The 20,577-nt window shown below is 46.9% G+C and overlaps 1 protein-coding gene across 1 annotated transcript in view; it reads left to right on the top strand.

Annotated features, from left to right (window-relative positions):
* The first annotated feature begins 3,586 nt into the window (after positions 1-3,586).
* SLX9 (SLX9 ribosome biogenesis factor) overlaps positions 3,587-20,577 on the top strand; it is a 52,054-nt gene continuing 35,063 nt past the window's right edge. Inside the window, exons 1-2 of the mRNA XM_064160401.1 lie at positions 3,587-3,885; positions 5,924-6,032. Coding sequence (XP_064016471.1) covers positions 3,754-3,885; positions 5,924-6,032 — 241 coding nt within the window. The 5' untranslated portion in view covers positions 3,587-3,753. The remainder of the gene's footprint in view (positions 3,886-5,923; positions 6,033-20,577) is intronic.

Here is a 20,577-nt window from a genome sequence, read left to right as displayed (position 1 = left end):
GATCACCATGCATTGTAAAACATAGCTTGCAGTTCACCTGCTGCTGTCCTTCAGTTATGGAGCTGGGTTTATTCTTGCAGCAAGCAGCAAATTTCTGAGCCTTGATGGGTGCCTCCATGGGGTAGTGTTTTTATTAAAGAAGACAACAGAGCAAGAGATGAAATCAGGCCTGGTTTCATCACAGACAGACACTGGGTGTAGCAAGAAAGCACCATGACAATGCCTGAAGGAGCATGGGAGTGTCAGAGCAGCTATTACCTTACTGGTGTGGGATACGGCAGGGATGGAGCAGCTGGATGATGTAGAGCAGCCCCCCAGCCCTGGAGCTGGTGGGCTGGGAGGGATGAAGCTGGGAAAGCTAGTGGATTTAATGCCAGAATTGCCAGTTGCATATCTGTGGGAAGGAAGTGTGCTTGAGTGAGATGAGCTTTTGTAATTTTTTTCCTTTTGTATTGCACAAGCCCTTATTTGTCTGCTCTTTTCATTGGGTTTGTCAAATCACTCTGCTCCCACTGACACTCCACTGGTCAGGGGAAGGGAGTGGGAGAGCTGGAAGCCTCCTGAGCTTGAGCAGCTGCAGCAGATATGCTGTGTGTCCTTGCAGCCCAAAACTGAAGCCCACTGATCTGTTCCCAATTCCTCCTGATCTGTTCCTCATGCTCTCTTGCAGCTATGGTCTTGAATGGACAACACAGCAAAGCACTCTCCCAAACAATTCCCTGGGTACTTACAACATGTATTAACCAAGGAGTAGTTACTCTTGTACTGAGTCCATGATTTCTCAACCACACAGGGGACAGGATGTAGAAGCAGAAACAAGCCTGGGTGGATGAGGTAGCATTACGATGCTGGTGTCCAGCCTCTCCTGCTTGCTGCCATAGAGAGCTGGCAAACCCCATGCTCCTTCAACTTCACCTGCTCAAGCTCAAGGTTTTTCTTTGACATTTCCTGGCCTGGGAACAACTTCCATTTTTTTTTTGTTCTACATTTTATTTCTCCTTGCTGCTATTTAAGCCTTCTACAGGTGAAGGAGGTGGGCAACCTTTGGAGACGTGTACATGGTTAATTGTAGCATGTATGCTTCCCAGTTTGACTGTGAGCATTTTAATATGTTAATCATTGCTTTTTCTATTTTCTGTTAGCCATATTTATTTTTACTAGTTCCCCTTTTTATATTTACTAGAATGGATTGTGTTTTCCTCTCTGCTGATTGTGAGACCGTTGTGGTTTTTGTGGAATGCTTTTGCCCAGCTGAGGTGAATAGCAGAGCATCTATACAGCTGTGTGCTTGCTTCCTGGAGCCACTGCTTCATTGATGTGTCCCAGCCACTGCCATACTCCATCTGAGTAAGTGGTGTGATGGGAGCAGGGATTCATGGCAGCTGTGGCCTCTCCAGCCTCAGAGATATATTTTCTTTTCAACCTTCTAGTATTTATACATGTTGCTTAGTTGTGAGCAGGTGTCTACATTTGACTTGGCATCTTTCCAAGCAGCATCACCTTCCCAGGGACCTCTTTCTGCATGTCCTCATCCCACAAGGATAGTACCACCTGATTCACACTCATCAACCCTTTGGCAAATGGGTAGCCCCAAAGTAAGGGTGGGGGAAAGGACTCCTCTGGCTGCTCCCTAAGTCAGAGAGGAAGCATAGCTCAGGAAGGATGGTAGGAGAGAGAAAGGCCAGCTGGAAAATAGATGCATTTAGCCATGGAGTACTTGCTGGGTGTTCTTAAGAGCAAAACCACTGCGGTTCTAAAGGCTGGAGTTTTTTATTCACCTGAGGTGAGAAGCAGCATTGTATTTCATCTCCTCTCGTGCACAGAAAGGATCAGCTAGGGGTGAGGCTGTTTTGTTGGGGGTCTCCACCTGGGTCTGTTAACTGCAGAGTCAAACTCATGCTTGGGCTCCATGGGAGCTTGTCAAGTATCTTCTGCTGTTGTAACTACAGAAACAATTTCTGGCAGGGAGTTTCCGAGTTCAGCGTTCTGTCCTTATGGAGCAGATGATCCTGAGTGCAATCACAGAGCACCTACAGAATGGCCAGGGGATCAGACCCAGCCAGCATGGATTTAGGAGGGGCAGGTCCTGCTTGACCAACTCGATCTCTTTTTATGACCAGGTGACCTGCCTGGTGGATGTGGGGAAAGCTGTGGATGTAGTCTACCTGGACTTCACCAAGGCCTTTGACACTGTCTGTCATAGCAAACTCCTGGCCAAACTGGCAGCACTCTGTGCTGGGTTAAGAATTGGCTGTATGGCTGTGCCCAGAGAGTCATGCTGGATGGTGCCACATCCAGTTGGCAGCCAGTCACTAGTAGTGTGCCCCAGGGATCACTACTGGGCCTAGTCCTGTTTAGTATCTTCACTGATGATCTGGATGAGGGGATTGAATCCACCATCAGTAAATTTGCAGACACCAAGTTGTTGTTAGAGGGCAGCAGAGCTCTGCAGAGGGACCTGGACAGGCTGGATAGATGGGCACAGTCCAACGTCATGAGTTTTATCAAGGCCAAGTGCCAGGTTCTGCACTTTGGCCACAACAATCCTATGCAACGCTACAGCCTGGGGACAGAGTGGCTGGAGAGCAGCCGGGCAGACAGAGACCTAGGGGTACTGGTCAACAGCTGACTGAACATGAGCCAGCAGTGTGCCCAGGTGGCCAAGAAGGCCAATGGCATCCTGGCCTGTATCAGGAACAATGTGACCAGCAGGACCAGGGAAGTCCTTCTGCCTCTATACTTTGCACTGGTTAGGCCACATCTTGAGTACTGTATCCAGTTCTGGGCCCCTCAATTTAAAAAGATGTTTGAGGTGCTTCAACGTGTCCAGAGAAGAGCACCCAGGCTGTTGAGGGGGCTGGAGCACAGTCCTAGGAGGAGCAGCTGAGGGAGCTGGGGGTGTTCAGCCTGGAGGAGGCTCAGGGGAGACCTCATTGCTCTCTACAGCTACCTGAAAGGTTGTAGTCAGGCGAGGGTTGGTCTCTTCTACCAGGCACCCAGTGACAGAACAAGAGGACAGAGTCTCAAACTGCACCAGGGCAGGCTCAGGCTGGATATTAGGAAGAATTTCTTCATGGCAAGAGTGACTGGCCATTGGAATGGGCAGCCCGGGGAGGTTGTGGAGTCCCCATCCCTGGAGGTGTTTAAAAGGAGGCTGGATGAGGCGCTTAGTGCCATGGTTTAGTTAATTAGAAGGCTTAGGTGACAGGTCGGAATAGATGATCTTAGAAGTCTTTTCCAGACTGGTTAATTCTGTGATTCTGTCCTGCTAAGGCATCCTGGTCTCCGGCCATTGAAAGCTCTTCCCGGAGCTTTCGCGAGGCTCTTTCACCATGTCACGGAGCCTCTGGGTTTAATCCAAGCATACAGAATGAACACTCTGACTGTTTCCAGGAGCCACCTTCCCCAGCCTGCCTGCCCCACTGCTAGTCTGAAGGCGATTGACCACCGCTGGTGTTTAAGACTCCACCACTACGCCTCAGAATTAGCAGCTGCTGAGCAGGCTATCTGGGGCTGCCGCGGAGGCGCTTCCTGGGGCCAGCCCACCGCTTGAGGGGAGCTTCCCGGAATGCCAATCCTGCCAGAGATGGCGCTCTCCGCTGCCGCAGCCACCCGGACACCGGGCGGGGGCAGCACGCACGGCTCGCCCCTGCTGGGGGGCGGCCCCGGGGCGGGAGAGGCGAGACGCAGGCCTGCCCGCCTCCTTCCGGTCCACGCCGCCCCGCTGCAGCGCACCGCGCCACACCACCCACCATGGTGGGGAAAGCCAAGCGCCCGCGGCTCCACCGCGCCGCCCCTCGGCCCTGGCCTGCCCGGGACCCGGCGGCGCCGCCCGCGCCTGGCCTCAGCCCGAGCGCGGGCGGCAGGAACGCGCCGCACGGAGAGGTAGCGAGGGGCGGGGGAGCGGCGCGGCGCGCGGGGCCGTGTCACGTGGGGCGGGCGGGGCTGGGCCTCTCGCGCGCGGCCGTGGCGGTCACGGGGCGGAAGAGAAGGGCGGGAATGGCGTGGGGGGGGGGGCGGGAATGGCGTGTGGGGGCATGGCGTGTGAGGGGCGGGAATGGCGTGTGAGGGGCGGGAATGGCGTGTGAGGGGCGGGAATGGCGTGTGAGGGAATGGCGTGTGAGGGAATGGCGTGTGAGGGGCGGGAATGGCGTGTGGGGGCATGGCGTGTGAGGGGCGGGAATGGCGTGTGAGGGGCGGGAATGGCGTGTGAGGGCATGGCGTGTGAGGGGCGGGAATGGCGTGTGGGGGAATGGCGTGTGAGGGGCGGGAATGGCGTGTGGGGGCATGGCGTGTGAGGGGCTGGAATGGCGTGTGGAGGCATGGCGTGTGAGGGGCAGGAATGGCTGGTGCGGGGCGCCCGGCGGCGGCCGCCTCAGTTACAGATGGTGGCTTCTGCCAGCGCAGCAGCGGGGAGGGTCGGCACTCGATCCTTGTGCGATCCTACCCCTGTGCGGGCTCTGGAGCTTGTGGGACGCCAATAGATGTCCCTCGCAGTGCCGGGGTTGGCCCCACAGGTTGTCAGGAGCACTGGCGGTGGCTGGCAGGATCTTAGCAGGGCACGACATGAAGTACAGCGTTTTCCTGAGGGCTCGTCCGGCTTTCTTGCCTGGATAAGTGGCGCTCTGCCCTCAGTGTGCCCTTGCGGCCGCGGAGCTGCTGTGCGCTCTCCCTGAGCTTATCGCCATTGTGAGCATACTGGCAGGGCTACGGCACGTCTGAGCAGCCAGGGAGGTGGAACAAGGGAGCCTGGAGCTTCAGGACTCTAGCACAAGGTCCTTCTTGTGCACTCTGGGAGTCTCAGCATGCTGATCTGGTGGCAGCTATTGCTACTTCACACCATCAGACACGACGATGATGGAGCTGCCAGCTAGTGGCAGCACTGGTAGCCGCCATGTGACAGCCACTGCAGCTATGGCAGGTACCATAGCATCCCAGTCCTTTAACATGCACAGATGAGAGCCTGCCAGGGGTGCTGGTGGTGATAGATGTGTGTCAGTCCTACTGCTGGGAGACAGGGTACCTTCCCTGTGTCCTGTTGTGATGACTGGGATGCAGTTCCAGCAAGTCTTGGGGAGCAGAGGAGGGAGAGACTGCCTGCCTCATTTTGCAGTAGTTCACCTTGGTGTCAGGTTAGGGCAGGTAGAGATGAGCTGTCAGTTTGCACACAGTCATTTAGGAGACTTAGACCACATCTGGTTTCACCAACTGTAGTATTAATATGCTGTTCAGGCTAAAGCTGTCTGCCTTGCCTAGCTCCCTTGCAGGAATGCCATAGAACAGCAGTAAATGTTTTTTAGGAGTGATTTCCTTGTGAAGAGGGGGGGAAAGGCTGTGACATCTACATCTGGTTTTATACCACTGTAATGTGTCTGTGTTAGAAGTTACTGCTGGCTGAAATAATAAATTATTCTAAGCCAACCAGAGAAGCTACTGCAAAGCTTAGGAGCTGCAGAGGTATTAATATGCTTAAAGGAAATAGAAGGTGAAGATTTGGTAAGTTACTGGTAGTCACTGAATCTGCTTAATGTCCACTGATTCAGAATTTAGGCCCTTAATCTCCTGATTTGTTGCTTGTCTGTATTGTTACATACCTGTAATCTGGCTTTCTTAAGGATGCCATTCACAGTTCCCCTAGGAGTAATACCTGAATTGATTTGAGTGGGATGAGGTAGAAATACATTAGGAATGAAAGAATTCAAAATGTGACTTTGCGAAGCTTCCTTCTCCGTGCAGGAAGAGCCAGGGAGGACCAGCCTGGTGGGGTGGCTTACCCCTGTCTGCCCAGGAGAGGCATCTGCCTGCTACTGCTAGAGCATGTGCCATGCTTCTGTCTGGATGGTGCAGGGCTTGGGTGTTTCTGTAATGAATGTTGCCTGGCAGTGTTTGTACTGACTCCTGCTTAATGTTTAATTTGAATAAGGACTGGGACTTCTCATCTTCCAATATCTTTTCTGGGCTGAAGATTGACCCTGATACACTAGTAAAGAAGCTCGACTTGGACTCCAGAAGCATCGTTTCCTCCAGAACAGGTTTGTTGTATTTTTAATGAGTGCCACATCAGGTTGTGAGCAGAGACACTGGATATTTACAGTGGCTTCCAGCTTGAGCTCAGAAGGATTGAACTCACACATTCCCATGTTCCTAGAGGGGCTTTTAAAAGTGGTTTCACTTTAGTATTGGAGGAGTTAAGGCGTAGATGTGCTTGGTGCTCACTCGCTGGGGAACTGGCTTCAGGCTACCTGGTGGCTGCTGAGTCATGTAGTGCAGATGGACTTCCTGCCTGTGAGATGTCCTCCCATGTGTGGAATGTCCTCATGTGACCAAGGGCTCAGGGAACATCAGAACTCAGGCTGCGACCTGATCTCCAGGCTTCATCTGTGACTGCTTTTGCCTCATGAGCACCTGCTGTTCACATCCCAGTTTTTTTTCAGCAAGTTGCTTGTGTGTCAACACGGCTCTATCCACAGCAGCCTGACGGAGGCGTTTGTTTTCTAGTGCCACAACAGCAAAATGCTCCCTCTAGCAGGGTTTCAACTCTCTAAAGGGAAACTGATGGCGCAGCAGTCTGTCCGGGTGCAGAAGATGTGTGTGACTCTCAGTACCTTGTTTGCAAACCAATGTCTTCTCTCTGTGCAGATTAATACTGCTACAGTGACTTTGTTTTCACATGCAGGGCTACAAACAAATCCAGTAACCACTCAGGGGTTAGTGGTTATCCAGGCAGCGGTAAGCTATAGCAGCCATAGCTCATTGGCCACGCTTGGTTGCAGAGTGAGAGAATGGGAAGGTTATGTGACTGCTCATTTGCTGGAGATGCTTGCCTTCTGCAGAGAAACCTTTCTGAAATGTATTGTTTTCAAAACACTGAGCTCATTGTTCATAACTCTCTCGGGGAGAGGGCATGCATGCATTCATGTGCACATGTGAACTCAGCCATCTATTTACTTAGATTAGAGAGTGTATTGTTGAAGGCTGGCTGCCTGCAGTCCTAGCGTTTCATTGCAGGCTACAGCTGTACACGTCTGGTTTATAAATAGACCGGTGCTGCTGGTCCCTGCACAGCACTGATGATGCAGATGTGTAGTGCTTGGCTGTGTTTAACCCTCTCTTGAGGCTGCATGCAGGCTTCCTGTAGAGCGTGATGCTGACCCCAGTGCTTTGTGCTCCATTGCACTTTTCAGATGATCAGCTAAAAATAACTATTCATGTAGGGGCTCAAAACCACAATTCAAGGAAGCAAAGAGTGACTTATTTTTTTTAATCTTCCTGAGCTGCTGTAGCCTTTCTTCTTGTGTCATTCTGGAGCCCTGCGGAGGCTTTTTCATTATGGAAATCAATTCACTTTTTTGTGTTAATTCAGTGAACTGTAACTAGGCTGTGCATACAATGGCAGACATCCCTCCCTGCGTTGTCCCATCCCCTCTTAGCTCAGTGCACAGGGCAGTAGAGTAGGATCCTCCTACACATTGTTATTTTAAGGTTTAATAGCAAGACAAAAAACTCTTTCTCTCCCACCTGCTTCTCAAGCTCTGACAAGGTCAAGTTGGCAGACTGTAGGTAGGCTTATATCTCTCCTGTACGTTTGACAGCTAAAGAAGGCTTTTTTCAGTTAAGAATGCTATGTGGCAGTTGAGAAAGATGGTATATTTGTCCTCCCTGTGTGTGCACATGCATGTGTGCCTCACATTACTTAAGACTGCTTCACATATCTAGTATTGCTGGTATCTCTGTTTTGAGTTACAATCTGGCTTTATGCTGTAACACTCTAATATTGCTGATATCTCTCTGTTTTGTGTTACAGTCTGGCTTTATGCTGTAACACTTTAGGGACAGCCAGAAAGACTTCATTGTGGCCTTAAAGAGGCTTGCAAGGCGTGAGTGAAGCAAGGGAGCAGTTAGAGGGCTTGTACCTAGCAGGAAACATTCTTCCTTAGACTGCATCCCTCTGCTTTTGGAGGTGTAGTTCCTAGAAAGCCAGTAGCACTGCATTTGATGGCTCTGCTTCTGCGGCATTGTAGCTTGTTTGAAGGTACCTGCATAAGAAATCTCTTGGCCCTTCCTACTGCTCTTCTGCATCTGTACTTCTCTCCACTTGGGCTGGAACATTCTGGCTTTGTGCTTGAACTGGGGGACCTAACTTTTGACATAGCTTGAGTGCCAAAGCCATGGGAGCTGGAGCGTTGAAGCTGTCAGGTGTGAAGCTGGCCCAGAAGGATTTGTGGGGTTGAGAGATTGCTCATTGTTGGAAAAGTAAGGAAGAAAGAGGTGTTGCACTTGTTAGCACACCCCCTGTGTGCCTGCACAGGTGTGTGCTAGGGCTGAAAGGACATGGAAAGAGTGTCTTTATTTTGGGAGGGTAAACTAGTGGTGTTGGTTCACACAAACTGAGGACCTTATATTTCTGAGGACTCCTAGTGCATGTGGTGAAGGCAGGGTGCCCTGTCAAAGTATCTGCTACTCTTATGGTCGTGGCCTCATTGCTGCTCTTAGATATGAGGCTGATTCAGCATGCTTGCTGTGATCAATGTGAGGTATCAGCTTAAGCTGTTGTGACATTAGTAGTTCTTGTGGCATGAGAAGAAAAGCGTGGAGCTGTAATAAAAAATGTCACTAGAATGGAATTGATGTTAGACGAATCTTGGATGTGTGATGGTAGAAAGCCAGTGGTCTAAAATGGAAACAATTTTAATATGGGCATCTGTGAACCATGTTGTACTGTGATGCACACCTACTGCAACTACTTTCTCCTTCTCAGCTCCTTGTCTTTAATTAGCTCGTCTTAACACCAAATTCCAGATGATTTCCATATGCTTGGAGGTAACAAAAGTGAGCAGCATTACTGTGAACACTGGGGTTAAGTTCATGAGTTGCTTACTGAGTGATTACTTCGTATCAGCATAGTTTACTTAGCCACTGACGTAATGTAAATCAAATGCTTTGCTGATGTCTAATCCGCGCAAGGACCTCTTGTTATGTGAGTGAATAAATCTCGTCTGGTTGAGCCTCCATAGTGTGGGAATTAAGTGTGTCTTGAGTCAGAAATAATGGCCTGTTGTATGGAGGTTGTTTTTTTTTTTTTTTTACTTTAGCGTTCCTTCCTTAGTGCCTTGTCCTTAAAGCAAGGTACTCTTAATTCATCCTCTGGCAAATCAGCTTCTCAGGGAATGTGGGTGATTTACCAGTTGAAAATTATATGGATTGGCAGCTTCCTGCTTTGTTTTCAGCTTCTCCAGAACAGAACTGTGATGAGATGTGTTGTTGAGAAAGCAGGAGTGCAGTGGCAGTGAGTGCTACCATTTCAGAATGGCCTGCAAAACCTTAACTTGTCACCTTGATTTCTAGGGTTGTAGCAACAGTGGCTTTTCGTGCAGATTCCTTTAGGTCCTCCTCCTGTGCCATTGGTGGGCCAAGAAAATGTGGAACATGGATTAAAAGACCAGTTAAGGGCTCTGGAGGCCATAAGAAGACATTTTGTCATAAAGAAGGCTTTTTTTTACAATGAGGGTCGTGAGACACTGAAACAGCCCAGAGAAGCTGTGGATGCCCCGTCATGGGAAGTGTTCAAGGTCAGATTGGATGAGGCTTTATGCAGTGTGGTCTAGCAGAAGATGAAAGGAGGCTTGGACTAAATGATCTCTGAAGGCTTTTTCCAACCCAAATCACTCTGTGAGGGGTGTAGTCATGCGGGACACTAGCCTGGACAGAGGCAGTACTTGGCCTTTTTGTTGCTGAAGCTTGGATCTGCACAATGTGATGCAAAGTTGTAAGGGAGTTTCAGGCTTGCATACTGTAGTATCTGACTTTGCCTTTGTGTCTTAAGAGCTTTCATCCTCTGATGACCAGAACTGTCTTGCAGTATGGGTTTCTCTGTCAGTGGCACAGAGAGAAGCAGAACAGAGAAAGTACTTGAGCATCTGACAATGAAGGAAGTTCCTTTACCTCCTAAAGAGATGTGGAAACAGGAGAGAATAATGTCAGGCCAAGCAGAAACCTGAGCAGCTTATAATGGCTGAACTGGGCAGGCTGTGTACAGCCTTGTTGTTCTCCTTTCATGGATACTTTGTGAGTTCCTTTTCATAGAATCAACTTTGTGGTCATTGACTATTCCTTTCTGTAATGCACCTCAGATTCTCCTCTGGTGTTCCAGATTTGCTGTGTCTGTCGCCTGTCTGCTTCCTTTCCCTTGGGCTCTGCAGACATTTGGCCAGTTCTCTTCTGTTTGTAGCCTCAGGTGAGAAGCAGAAAAGCTGTGCTTGCTTGGCATCGTGGTCCTGCTGTGGGACCATGCCCTGGCTCCATGTGACAAGGTTTGCTTTCCTGCTTGTTTTTTTTTTTTTTTTTTAATGTGTGATGTGCCAGAATCCATGTAAGACCTTTTCTCTTCCAGCATCCAACATCCAGACAATTCCTACAGTGTCTAGACTCATGGGTACCACTGCAGTGGATCTGCTGTTGTGTTGCTTGCAGAATTGCAGCCATGACTCTTCAGGAGCTCTAACTGGATGCAAATATTTGTGTTCTGTGATGTATTGCTATCTATTGGGTTTCTGCTTGGTTTTGACCATTAAATATTAGAGTTATTCTTCTCACCCCTGATCACATTTCACCATTAAATGCTTCTGTTCAAATCCTAGAGTTGTGCTGTCAGTAGGAGCAGGTTGCTGTGCTGTTCTGCAAAGCACAGTGCGAGCCTGGCCTCTTGCTGTGTCTAATCCTAGCACTGTACACCTTCAGGCAGGGTTTTGGCGCTGTGAATTGGTGAGAACAGACTGGAGATGTCAGCAACCTTCCTGTTGCATACATTTTGGGCCTGGCCTTCATCTTCTGTATAGCATGCTGCCTGCCACATTGTGTAGTCACAGAATCACAGAAACATTCTGGTTGGAAAAGACCCCCAGGATCACCAAATCCAACCATTATCCCTGCTCTACAAAGTTCGCCCTTAAACCATATCCTCAAGTACCACATCCAAATGACTTTTAAACAAATCCAGGGTTGGTGACTCGCCCACCTCCCTGGGCAGCCCATTACAGTGCCTGACCACTCTTGCTGGGAAAAAAATCATAGAATCATAGAATCAGTGAGATTGGAAGAGACCTCCAAGATCATCCAGTCCAACCTATCCCCCAGCCCTATCCAGTCAACTAGACCATGGCACCGAGTGCCTCATCCAGTCTTTTCTTGAACACCTCCAGGGATGGTGACTCCACCTCCCTAGGCAGCCCATTCCAATGGCAAATCACTCCCTCTGTGAAGAACTTCCTCCTAAAAGTGTTTGCCGATGTCCAGTGTAAACCCATCTATTCGCAGCTTGAGGCCATTCTCTCGTTCTATGACTGTTTACCTATGAGAAGAGACCAACAGCAGCCCCTCCACAATGTCCTTTCAGGTAGCTGTGGACAGAAATGAGGTCTCCCTTCAGCCTCTTCTTCAAACTAAACAGCCCCAGCTCCCTCAGTCGCTTTTCATAAGATTTATTTTCCAGGCCCTTCACCAGCTTTGTTGCCCTCCTCTGCACTCGCTCCAGTCCCCTTTAGCTTTGCCTGCCTGGGTGTTGTGTGGTGCTTGGCCTCATGAAGCTGGGAGTTTCCTGTTTGGTTTGATTTTTTGTTTTTCTTTTCTGGCATGTTGGAATGCTTACCAGTTTAAAAACCAAAAAAAAGATTTTAATCCTGCTTGTTTTAATGTATCAGTTTTAAACCTTTGCTTCTTTTTCTTAATGCAAGCTTGGAGTATTTTTAAATCTTCTGCATATGTTGATTTTGTGCCATGTCTCTGGTGTGGAAACCTGCTGGATCTTCATGACTCTGCTGCTGTTGATTTTCTTCAGCATTTAATTGTGCTCTGGCAGCTGTCAGGCCTATCTTGTGTTTGTTTTCTGCAGAGCACCTTTCTCAAGCTGCTGCCCACTGTTAACACTCTTCAGATGGAAAGGGCTGAAAGGGCTTTGCGAGCTGAGGGTGACAGTGAATGGCCTGTGAGGAGCATCTCCAATGTGTGTGTAAAATGCTGTGCTGGTCCAAAATTACAAGATGTTCTTGCTCCATCTGTCTTTGGTATTAATTGCCCAGGTTTTGGTCTGTGAATTTTGGAAGTATTTCAATACTTCCCTTAAGCTGATGTCAGAGGTAGCATATTGGTGATGCCCATGACAGTGTTGCACTGAAATGATTTTGGCATCTTTGAAAATCTATACTTGGCACATGAACACTGCCCTAGGCTGCTTAAGTGACATTTGAGCTGGGATTTCTTGCTTTTATGGGTGGGGACTTAATATCAATGTGGCTTTAAAATGAGACAACCCAACTCTTAGAGAAGCCTTCAGCTGCTGCAACCTGGATGAAGCTCAGACTTGATCACTTGGAAGTTTGTGTGCCCAGCCTGTTCCAGTCATCTACTGACACTGCTGGGAGTGGCAACTGTGGCTGCTTTTTGTGGTCTGAGGGCAGAAGGAGTAGCTCTGCAATATCTCTTCCTGCAACAAGATGTGAAAGACGTATGCCAGTAGGGCATCCAGCCTTGGGTAGAGACCAGCTTCCCTTCCCTGCGCAGGCTTGTGGGACGTGGGGGAAGGGCTCAGAAAAGCCGGCAAATGTTCGGCAGTTCCTTATTTCTCTTTTGTGTTTTTGTTTTTTTTCTTTACTATATCTTCAACCATTCACCAGAGATGAATTGTCAAAGAGTAACCACCTTCTTTGCCAGGACAAATGTGGGCTGCACACCTCTCCTTTGTATGGCATCTCCTCCTCACTCATGTACCTTCTGCAAAGTGTCTGTATCCCTTGTGTAAACTCCACATAGGAATGTGCAGGTCTCAGGCCAAACTGCAAACTTCTCTCTCTGCAAGGTGGTATTCTTCTCTGACATTGTGTATAAAAGTTCTTGAAACCTCAAGTAAAAGGGTTTGCAAGAAAGAAAAAAATATCAGGAAAGGGGAAATGCTGGACAAAGATTAAACAGGCAAAGTGATACTCTTTTTCTGTACCCCCATCCCCATAACCTCAGTCTGCAGGATGGTTTTACAACTCTGGGTGGCCAAAGTTTGACTTGAAGCCAAAGAACTCTTCTGTTGCTTCAGTCCAAGGAATAAAAATCAGTAGGACTTTGCTCTGAGAGTCAGATTGACCAATTTCCCCAGCAGAAGTGAACAGATGTGGAAGCTGCTTGAAATGGATGATGGTAACCTGCTGTGGGTAGTTTCTGTGAAAACTGTGAATACTACTGGAAGCTAAAGGCACTGGTGTCTTAAATATACTATTTTTTAAAAAAATAAAGAAATTACACTGCTTAAATTAGTTTAATAAATTGTTGTCTGTGCAGCCTGGTGCTGGCTGTGAGAATAGTTGCATGAAACTCCACTTTAATTAGAGTCAGTGCAATTAAATGAAAAGAGCTAAACAAGCATCTGAAAGTTGCACTACTTCGAGTGCTGTGACCTCCCTTCTGGAGGTAGAAACAGAAATAGAAATGGTCTATGTTGTTGTGAGTGTCTTCTGCCAGATCATGGGAATCAGTTGAATTAGTATTTATGGAAGTAATTAACTTTTTTTTTCCCCTTCCCCTCCCTCTAGCTGTGACTGAGGCTTGTTCTGATAATTAATGTGCTTGTTTTTTTTAAATCCTCCAATTAGCTAGTGATCACGGATACTGAGCACTACACAAACACGGTCATGTTTTCCAGAGTGCCAAGCTGTTTGCAGTCTGCTCCAGGGAGAGGAGACTGTTGGTAGTGGGAGGAGCCTGAGTTGAGCCTTAGGAGTTGGAATGACGTGTCAGATCCCTGTAGTTTCTTATTATTGTGGATTCCCTGGCCGTGCTGGCTGCATAGCGTTCACCAGCAGCGATGGCAAAGGTGCATGCCTGCCCTGGAGCAGCCTATATGTGCTGCTATGTGGGCTGCGTTGGGGCTGGCTGGCTCAAGAGGAGCATAGGGGTCAGTGAGACTCCCTTGTTAGGGCTTCTGAGGTGCTACCCTGTGCTCATGCAAAGCAGAAGTCTTTGTAAAGGTCGAGTGCTCAAACGGAAAGGTCGAGTGCTCAAACACAGGCTTTTTAGTTCAAATGTGTCAGTCCTTAGTGCCAGTGAATAGCTTGCTGAATTTGGGGCCAGTGGTACCTTCTTGCTCAGACATGATGGGGTGTGGCAATTTGCTCAGTGTGATCATGATGCCAAAAAACTTTAAAAGGATATTAATCTAGCCTGGAATTCTCCTGCTAAATCCATTTAAAATGGTCAGACATCCTTATTTACACAAAAATAGATCATCCCTGCTTAGAAAAGTACTGAAGCTGCAGTGTTACAAAAGAGGGTTATGAGCTGAAATCCATGCTTTTGCTGTTCTAATGGTGCAGCTTTGGCATAATCGAGTTATGAAATTATAAATGCCAAAGAGAGGAGGCACAGTTCTGCACTGGTGGCAAAGTTACCACCCAGCACAGTCTCAGTAACGAAAACCTCTCATGTTATGTGAAAGGAACAGTTTAACGCTGCGTGAATTGAGAGGCGAAATCCCAAGAGGGATGAAGAGGTGCTTGTGGAGAGGCCAGATTGACAGCTCTGGAAGTCAGAACCCTTCCCTTGTCAGCAGCACCAGTACAGAGCTGTACCAAGCTGTCAAATGTATTTCTGAAATAGGCGTCCTGGGAGTTTAATATTTAATAGATGCTCTATTTAGCAAACTGGTAGAGGCTAGTAAAGGGGGGTGAGATGAGGTCTCCTTCTTGTGGGTTGCCCCTTTTGGCTTGCCTTTACATCCCTCTGGGGCACAGGAGTAAGTTGGCTCCCTCTTTGTTCTGCTAAAACCCCATCAGACGAGGATGGTTATTTTGCTTGGATATTTTTTCCAAGGACCTCTGTGGTAAGATTGTCATTTACATAAATGAGAGTTTTGATTTAATGAGAGATAAATGTCTGTCCTGCTATGTGATCTTGCCTGAATTTCTTACTGTGAATTTACTGGCAGGTCTCTCAAGAGCTGATGTCTGTAATTCCAACTAAGTGGGATCTAAAGTCTTATTCTATATAAGTTACTCTTTATTGGAATAGTAGCAGGTTTAGCTTGCCGGAGGTAATGTTTCTCAGGGTTTTTCTTAATTACACAGGGGCACAGATAATCTGTAATCCATCCGTTACAGTACTGATGGCCCCTAGGTTATAATTAGGGGAAAACATGATACTCTCCCCAGCCTGTCTCCTCTCAAGTCACCTATGATTGCAATGCACACCTAAGCAATACTATGTAGTGCTGGCTACTGTGCTGAGAGCCATTCTGCTTAGAGGATGCTTGGGGTACAGAGGTATTTGCAAAGTGTTTGTGAACATTTTATGGACAAAGGTTTTCTTTACACTTGGGTAAAAATGTGTGCGCCATCGGAAGGTCTGTTTGCCCCCTTCAGTTCTTCAAAAGTGGTATTAGTGGTGCTTATGTTTAACTGGTAACAACACATTTGAGTTTATCTTTGTAGTCAAGTAGCTTGTAGAAAGGAAGTGATTTTATTTTTTTTTAATTGAGTTCTTAATGTTGTAAATCTCAATGGATGTTATCTGAGCCAAATAGAGGGGAAAAAAGCCTATGCAAAAATTAAATGGAATGGGTGCATAAAATTTCTTGTTTATTCGAACTGGTAATTTTGGAGAGGTTTGAGTTGAACTAACAGTGTTGCAGATACACCATGAAGCTAACCACAGGAAATGGATCCTGCAGGAGGAGAATAGACTATCCAGGAAGACATTGTAGAAAGGAGTGACTGTCAGCTGGACAGTTCTCTTGAAATTGTAGTATTTAGTGATATTGTTCACCAACTCCAATGAATCATGGTGTTTAAGGGTGTCCCTGGCAGGATATCTGAGGGAAAGTGAAGTGCACAAACTCAGTTCCGGGCCCATTGGTGCTGTGTACTCAACTACATGGAGGACACACAGAAAATCAACAGAGCTGCTTAAAGGCGTTTGGCTCCTTCAGGTATTGTGGATGTCTGTGCTTGATGTGGATGTGCATGTGTGTGCTCTGATTTGCTTCTGTTGCAGTTCCTAGCTATATGGCTTTTAAAATTTGGTTTTACTTAGGTCTGCTTTCCTCTCCTTCCTTTCAAAATAAATATTATTTGTAATTCAGGTCATGGAGTGTTCTTATGTAATTGGGAATGGGCTTCTGTTGCAAAGGTAGCACATTGCCAGCTGTGATGGGTACAGGCTGTGTCTATACCTGCAGCAGTTATTCTGCAATGTGTTTTGAGTTGAAATAATCTGATATGCTTGTTGACAGAGAGGTAGGGGAAGGCGGTTCCAGGCTACAGGAATTCTGCTGACAGAAACAGCAATTTTAGGTGCTTCCTTAAGTGGCACTTTCATGTTTGTGAAGTTTCTGCCTATTGCATTTGGTTCATGGCAGTGATTTATGACCCTAGGGTGGACTAATGTGTGCTCTTTTGCAGCTGCAGGCACACTTGTTACTTTAGTGCTTGTACTAGAGTGGGTTTTGTTTATGGAAATAGCATACAAATGTGTGGATAGTGTTTATAGGGCATTAGTATAACCGTTTCAGTTCTTCCACCAAAACAGTGTTGGCCTGTTTCATTAATACTCATCAGTCATTCTTCCATGTTTCTTTTGTATCTGCATACCTGTAGCAACATCGTGGCACTGAAGCATGAGTCTAATTCTATGCCATGAAGTTAGAATATTTCCTTTGCTAGCTTGAATAAAGAGATCAGTGTATGAATAGCATCCGGACAGACCCAAGGAAGGGATGCAGAAGATGGGTGCAGCAAAAGTACTTTGACTATAGCTCTAGAGGAAGAAGTTGCCCCCCAGAAGCTGCAGAGGTGAGCTGATAGTCTTACTTGGGTGCTGAAGGTCACAGTTAGGAACGTCTTCCTTCCCCTATTCAGGAAAGGAATGGGAACAGAACAGGACACAACTATACACTCTAGGTTATAAAAAGTACAGAATGGATTTCAAGTCCATCTCGATGTTTCTTTTGCTTGTCTTCACTGTGCAGGAGGCATTGCTTTGCTCCAGCTGTGACTGCATTGCTGAGAGAGGGCGTGGGTGGCAGAATGGAACATACCTCTTTGAGAGTGCTCTTTTTCAGATGTTAGATGTGCTCATTAGAGGGCAGCAGAATAACTCCTTTTTTTCTAGGTCAGTTCTCTCTTTTCCAATGTTATTTTTCTGCTCCACAGGACACAGAAAAAAAAATTCCAGTTCCTCCTTAAAACTTTTCCTAGTGCAATAAGTGAATTGAACAGTGATGCTGGGGTGAAAATATTAGCCAGTATAAAGAAACACAGAGGAGAGTTATAGTAAAACCTTTCTTCTTGGAAGCTTTTGAGTGTTGCAGGCTCAAATGAAATAGAACTCCTCTAAGATTAAACCACAAATGATGCTTTTCCACATACAGTGCTAGCACTGTAAGTGGAAAAGCAGAATGTTTCACAGCTAGCTTTTTTTTTTTCTCAGCCTAATTCTTATTTGACCTATATGTCCAAATGCATCTATTGATTTGTTTGCTGTATCCCAGCTGCTGCTGCCACCTTTTCCTGCTTAAGGAAAATATTACAGAACCAGACTTGCTTCATCTAAAAGTAATCTTTAAATGAATTCTTATAATATGCCCTTTCTATCCTCTAATATAAATACCATAAATAAGTATGGCACAGTATTTAAAGGATAAGTGAGGCTGGGATTTGGAGTCCAACATCACAATACTTAAGTGCTTTATTTATTATGCAATATTCATAGAAGAAGGCTGTAGTGCTGTTTGACTTTGCAGCTAGTGTGTTTTGGTTTCAGAAAGAGCTGTGCAGAAATCCTGGCTGGGAGTGAATGTCTCCAGTGCAGCTCTTACTAGCAATGTTTTGCACACTTTTGACCTCTTTGGTGGATGTGAGCTGGTTCAAGGCAGCTGGAATAGCAGGAAAAATGGATTTTTTCATTTTTAGCAGCATCAGCCATTGGCTTCAACAGATGGCTCTGATTTTGCACGGTCCTCAGTTGAAACAAATATTCATTAACTAGAAGAAAATTAATATTTCAGGAGATGTACAAATAGGTTTTGTGTCTTGACAACCTGTGCTGAATCTTGCTCTTTGTGAGGCTTCTTGGAGCATGTGTGAGCACTGGCAGGGGAAGACATTTCATCTTTCCCAGAATATGTTGGTTGTTTTCACATTACATCCTGCAGCTTTCCATATCTCTTTCTCTCTCTCTCCTACCCAAAGGGGCACACGCCCACCCCAAGGGGCACGGAGTTGAAGGTTCCTCAGGGCTTGGTAGGTGCCATGTGTTCCTCACACTGGTGGGTGCTCTAGCACAGAAGGGTGCGCATAGAGCATGTTTCTGCTCTATGTTATTTTTCAGAGTGCAAATACCTGAGCCTGCAAACTGCTGAAGTGGAACAGCCTTCTTGGTACTGGCAGACATTCCTGGTACAGTGGCTTGGATCAGTCCCACTTTATTGGAGAAATCCAGATTGTGCTTTGCCTTCTAGGTTTAGGATCCACTGGGAGGCTGGCATTTCTTCATGTCTTCATGGTGACACCTTACCAAAGACAGTACTAGTCCTCCCTCATCAAGAAAGGAAAGCTGAATAAAGCCAGAAAAATGTGAAAAATGTCTCATAGCTCTTGGCAGCTCTCAGTCCTTTAGGTAAAAATTAATATCCTGTTGACAAGGCAAAAGATTGAACCAAGTGAGGCACCAGTGCTGAGTCTGTAGGCACATGACATGTGAATCTAAACCCCTTTCACTGGTCCTTATTAGGAAATGAGCAGGCACAGTGCTCGTGCCAGCACTGCAGAGAAATGCTCTTTTTGGCAGCATCTTCTCTGCAATATGGAAAGATCTTCTGCTGACCTTTTACAGTGAAAGTCTCTTCTGAAAGTGAATACAGTATTTTGTTGGGAATGTGAATGCTCTCAGTAGGTGTATTTTTGGCATGGTGAACCTCAGTATTGCAGGACTGGCCCTTCAGAAGGAATGTGTCGGGTTTTTGTTCAAGGAACGCTTTATTTACAGGAGCAGTGCCAGACCATGTTACCCTGTAAGCGTGGGGATATTGAAGCTGAGAGAGATGAGGGGACAGATAGTTCTCAGGGCTTTTGATTTGGTGCTCTGTTCCCAGTTCTGAGGAGGCAGATGGAAGACAATGCCAAATACCTGGCACCTCTGAAAACTGGCAGCAGGGAGTGTCGGAGAAACACATACTGTGGTTTGGTGTTCCTCCACGCCCAGGTTTTAATTTTGATGACATGGATGTTCTTGTAGCAGCTCTCCTCTGGCAGCCACTGATCTCATCGCTGCAGGGTGTAGGTGGGGCTGTGGTGGGAGCACCCGTTGGTGCTAATGCAAGCATGGTATAATGCTGTGCAGCAGTGCATGAGGCTTGTTGTCTGCATGTGCTTCTGGCAGGGCTGCAGAGAGCACCAAGTACAAAGTAGCAGAGCCGTGTCATTTTAAAAAATGTTATCTGCTTTAAAATAGATTCTACTAAGAGGAGGTCATTGCAGGATGGGCAACTGATCCTGGTCTTCAAGTTTCAAATAAAGAAAAAGGGAAAAGGGGATGGAGAAAAGAAGTTAACCTTCTATCTCTTTTAGAGGGGAGTAGGGCTTTGTGGATTTGGTTGGTTTTTGGTTTTTTTTGTTTTGTTTTGGTTTTTTTTGTTTGTTTGTTTTTAATGATTTAATCTTCATTTAAGTGACCCAAATGGGCTAATTGCAGTAGAGTGGCTTGATTCTAATTGGAAAACTAGGAAATTGTCTCGTGTGAGAATCATTGTGGGAAAGACAAAGACCTGGCAGAGTGGTCAAGCCCAGCTTTGGCAGGAAATGAAGAATGCTGTAGGATGTGTGTAGTGAGGTAATGACTGCAGTGGTCTGTTGAGGGGCTTGGTAAAGCTGTGGGACGGTGCCTGTGTATCCCCTGGAGCCAGACAGAATAGGAGCTGGGGGGTGGGGAAGATGTTGGCTGTAGGACTCTCCAAGGGGTAAGATGGCATGGGAGTGTTGTGTGTTGCATAACGTAGCAGAGCCAGAGATTCTGTTCATGCTTTTGGGAGCTCTGAGTTGCTCACTGAAGCAGAAGAGCAGTTGAGACAGCACGAAAGCGGCAGCCACCAGAAACATTGGAGGCTGGAAGAGGCAATAAAGCAGTGTTTGGACCAGTTCCACTTAGGAAGCAGTCTGTGCACCCATGAAAATGGAGACTTGAGGCACTTGGGCCCCCCTCAGAATGAGTGTTTTCACTCATTCTTTTAGGTTTAGACTCATTGGACTGTGTAATCAGCAACCATGGCTGTGTCATGTTTGAATGTTAGGATCAGTAAGAACTTTTTCAAGGTTAAAAGGCCATTATAATCATACAGTCTTCGTGCTGACACTGGATCATTACTTTTAGGGGATTCTGCTTGGTATCTGTCATCCTGATCTCATGGTGAGACGTTTATGTACCAATGGTAGTTGGCTTTGCAGTGCTGTGAAGAAAAAAGTCAGCTTGTTTCTGGTTTGAACATAACTTGCCAGCCTTTCGATCTGGGAGGACTCTGCTTTTGTCGAGCAGGAGTGGGGTACCTGG

Source organism: Pogoniulus pusillus, chromosome 2 (genome assembly GCF_015220805.1).
Source record: "Pogoniulus pusillus isolate bPogPus1 chromosome 2, bPogPus1.pri, whole genome shotgun sequence".
Lineage (NCBI taxonomy): Eukaryota > Metazoa > Chordata > Aves > Piciformes > Lybiidae > Pogoniulus > Pogoniulus pusillus.
The sequence above is the reverse complement of the archived record's forward strand: the minus strand, read 5'-3'. Positions and strand labels throughout refer to the sequence as shown.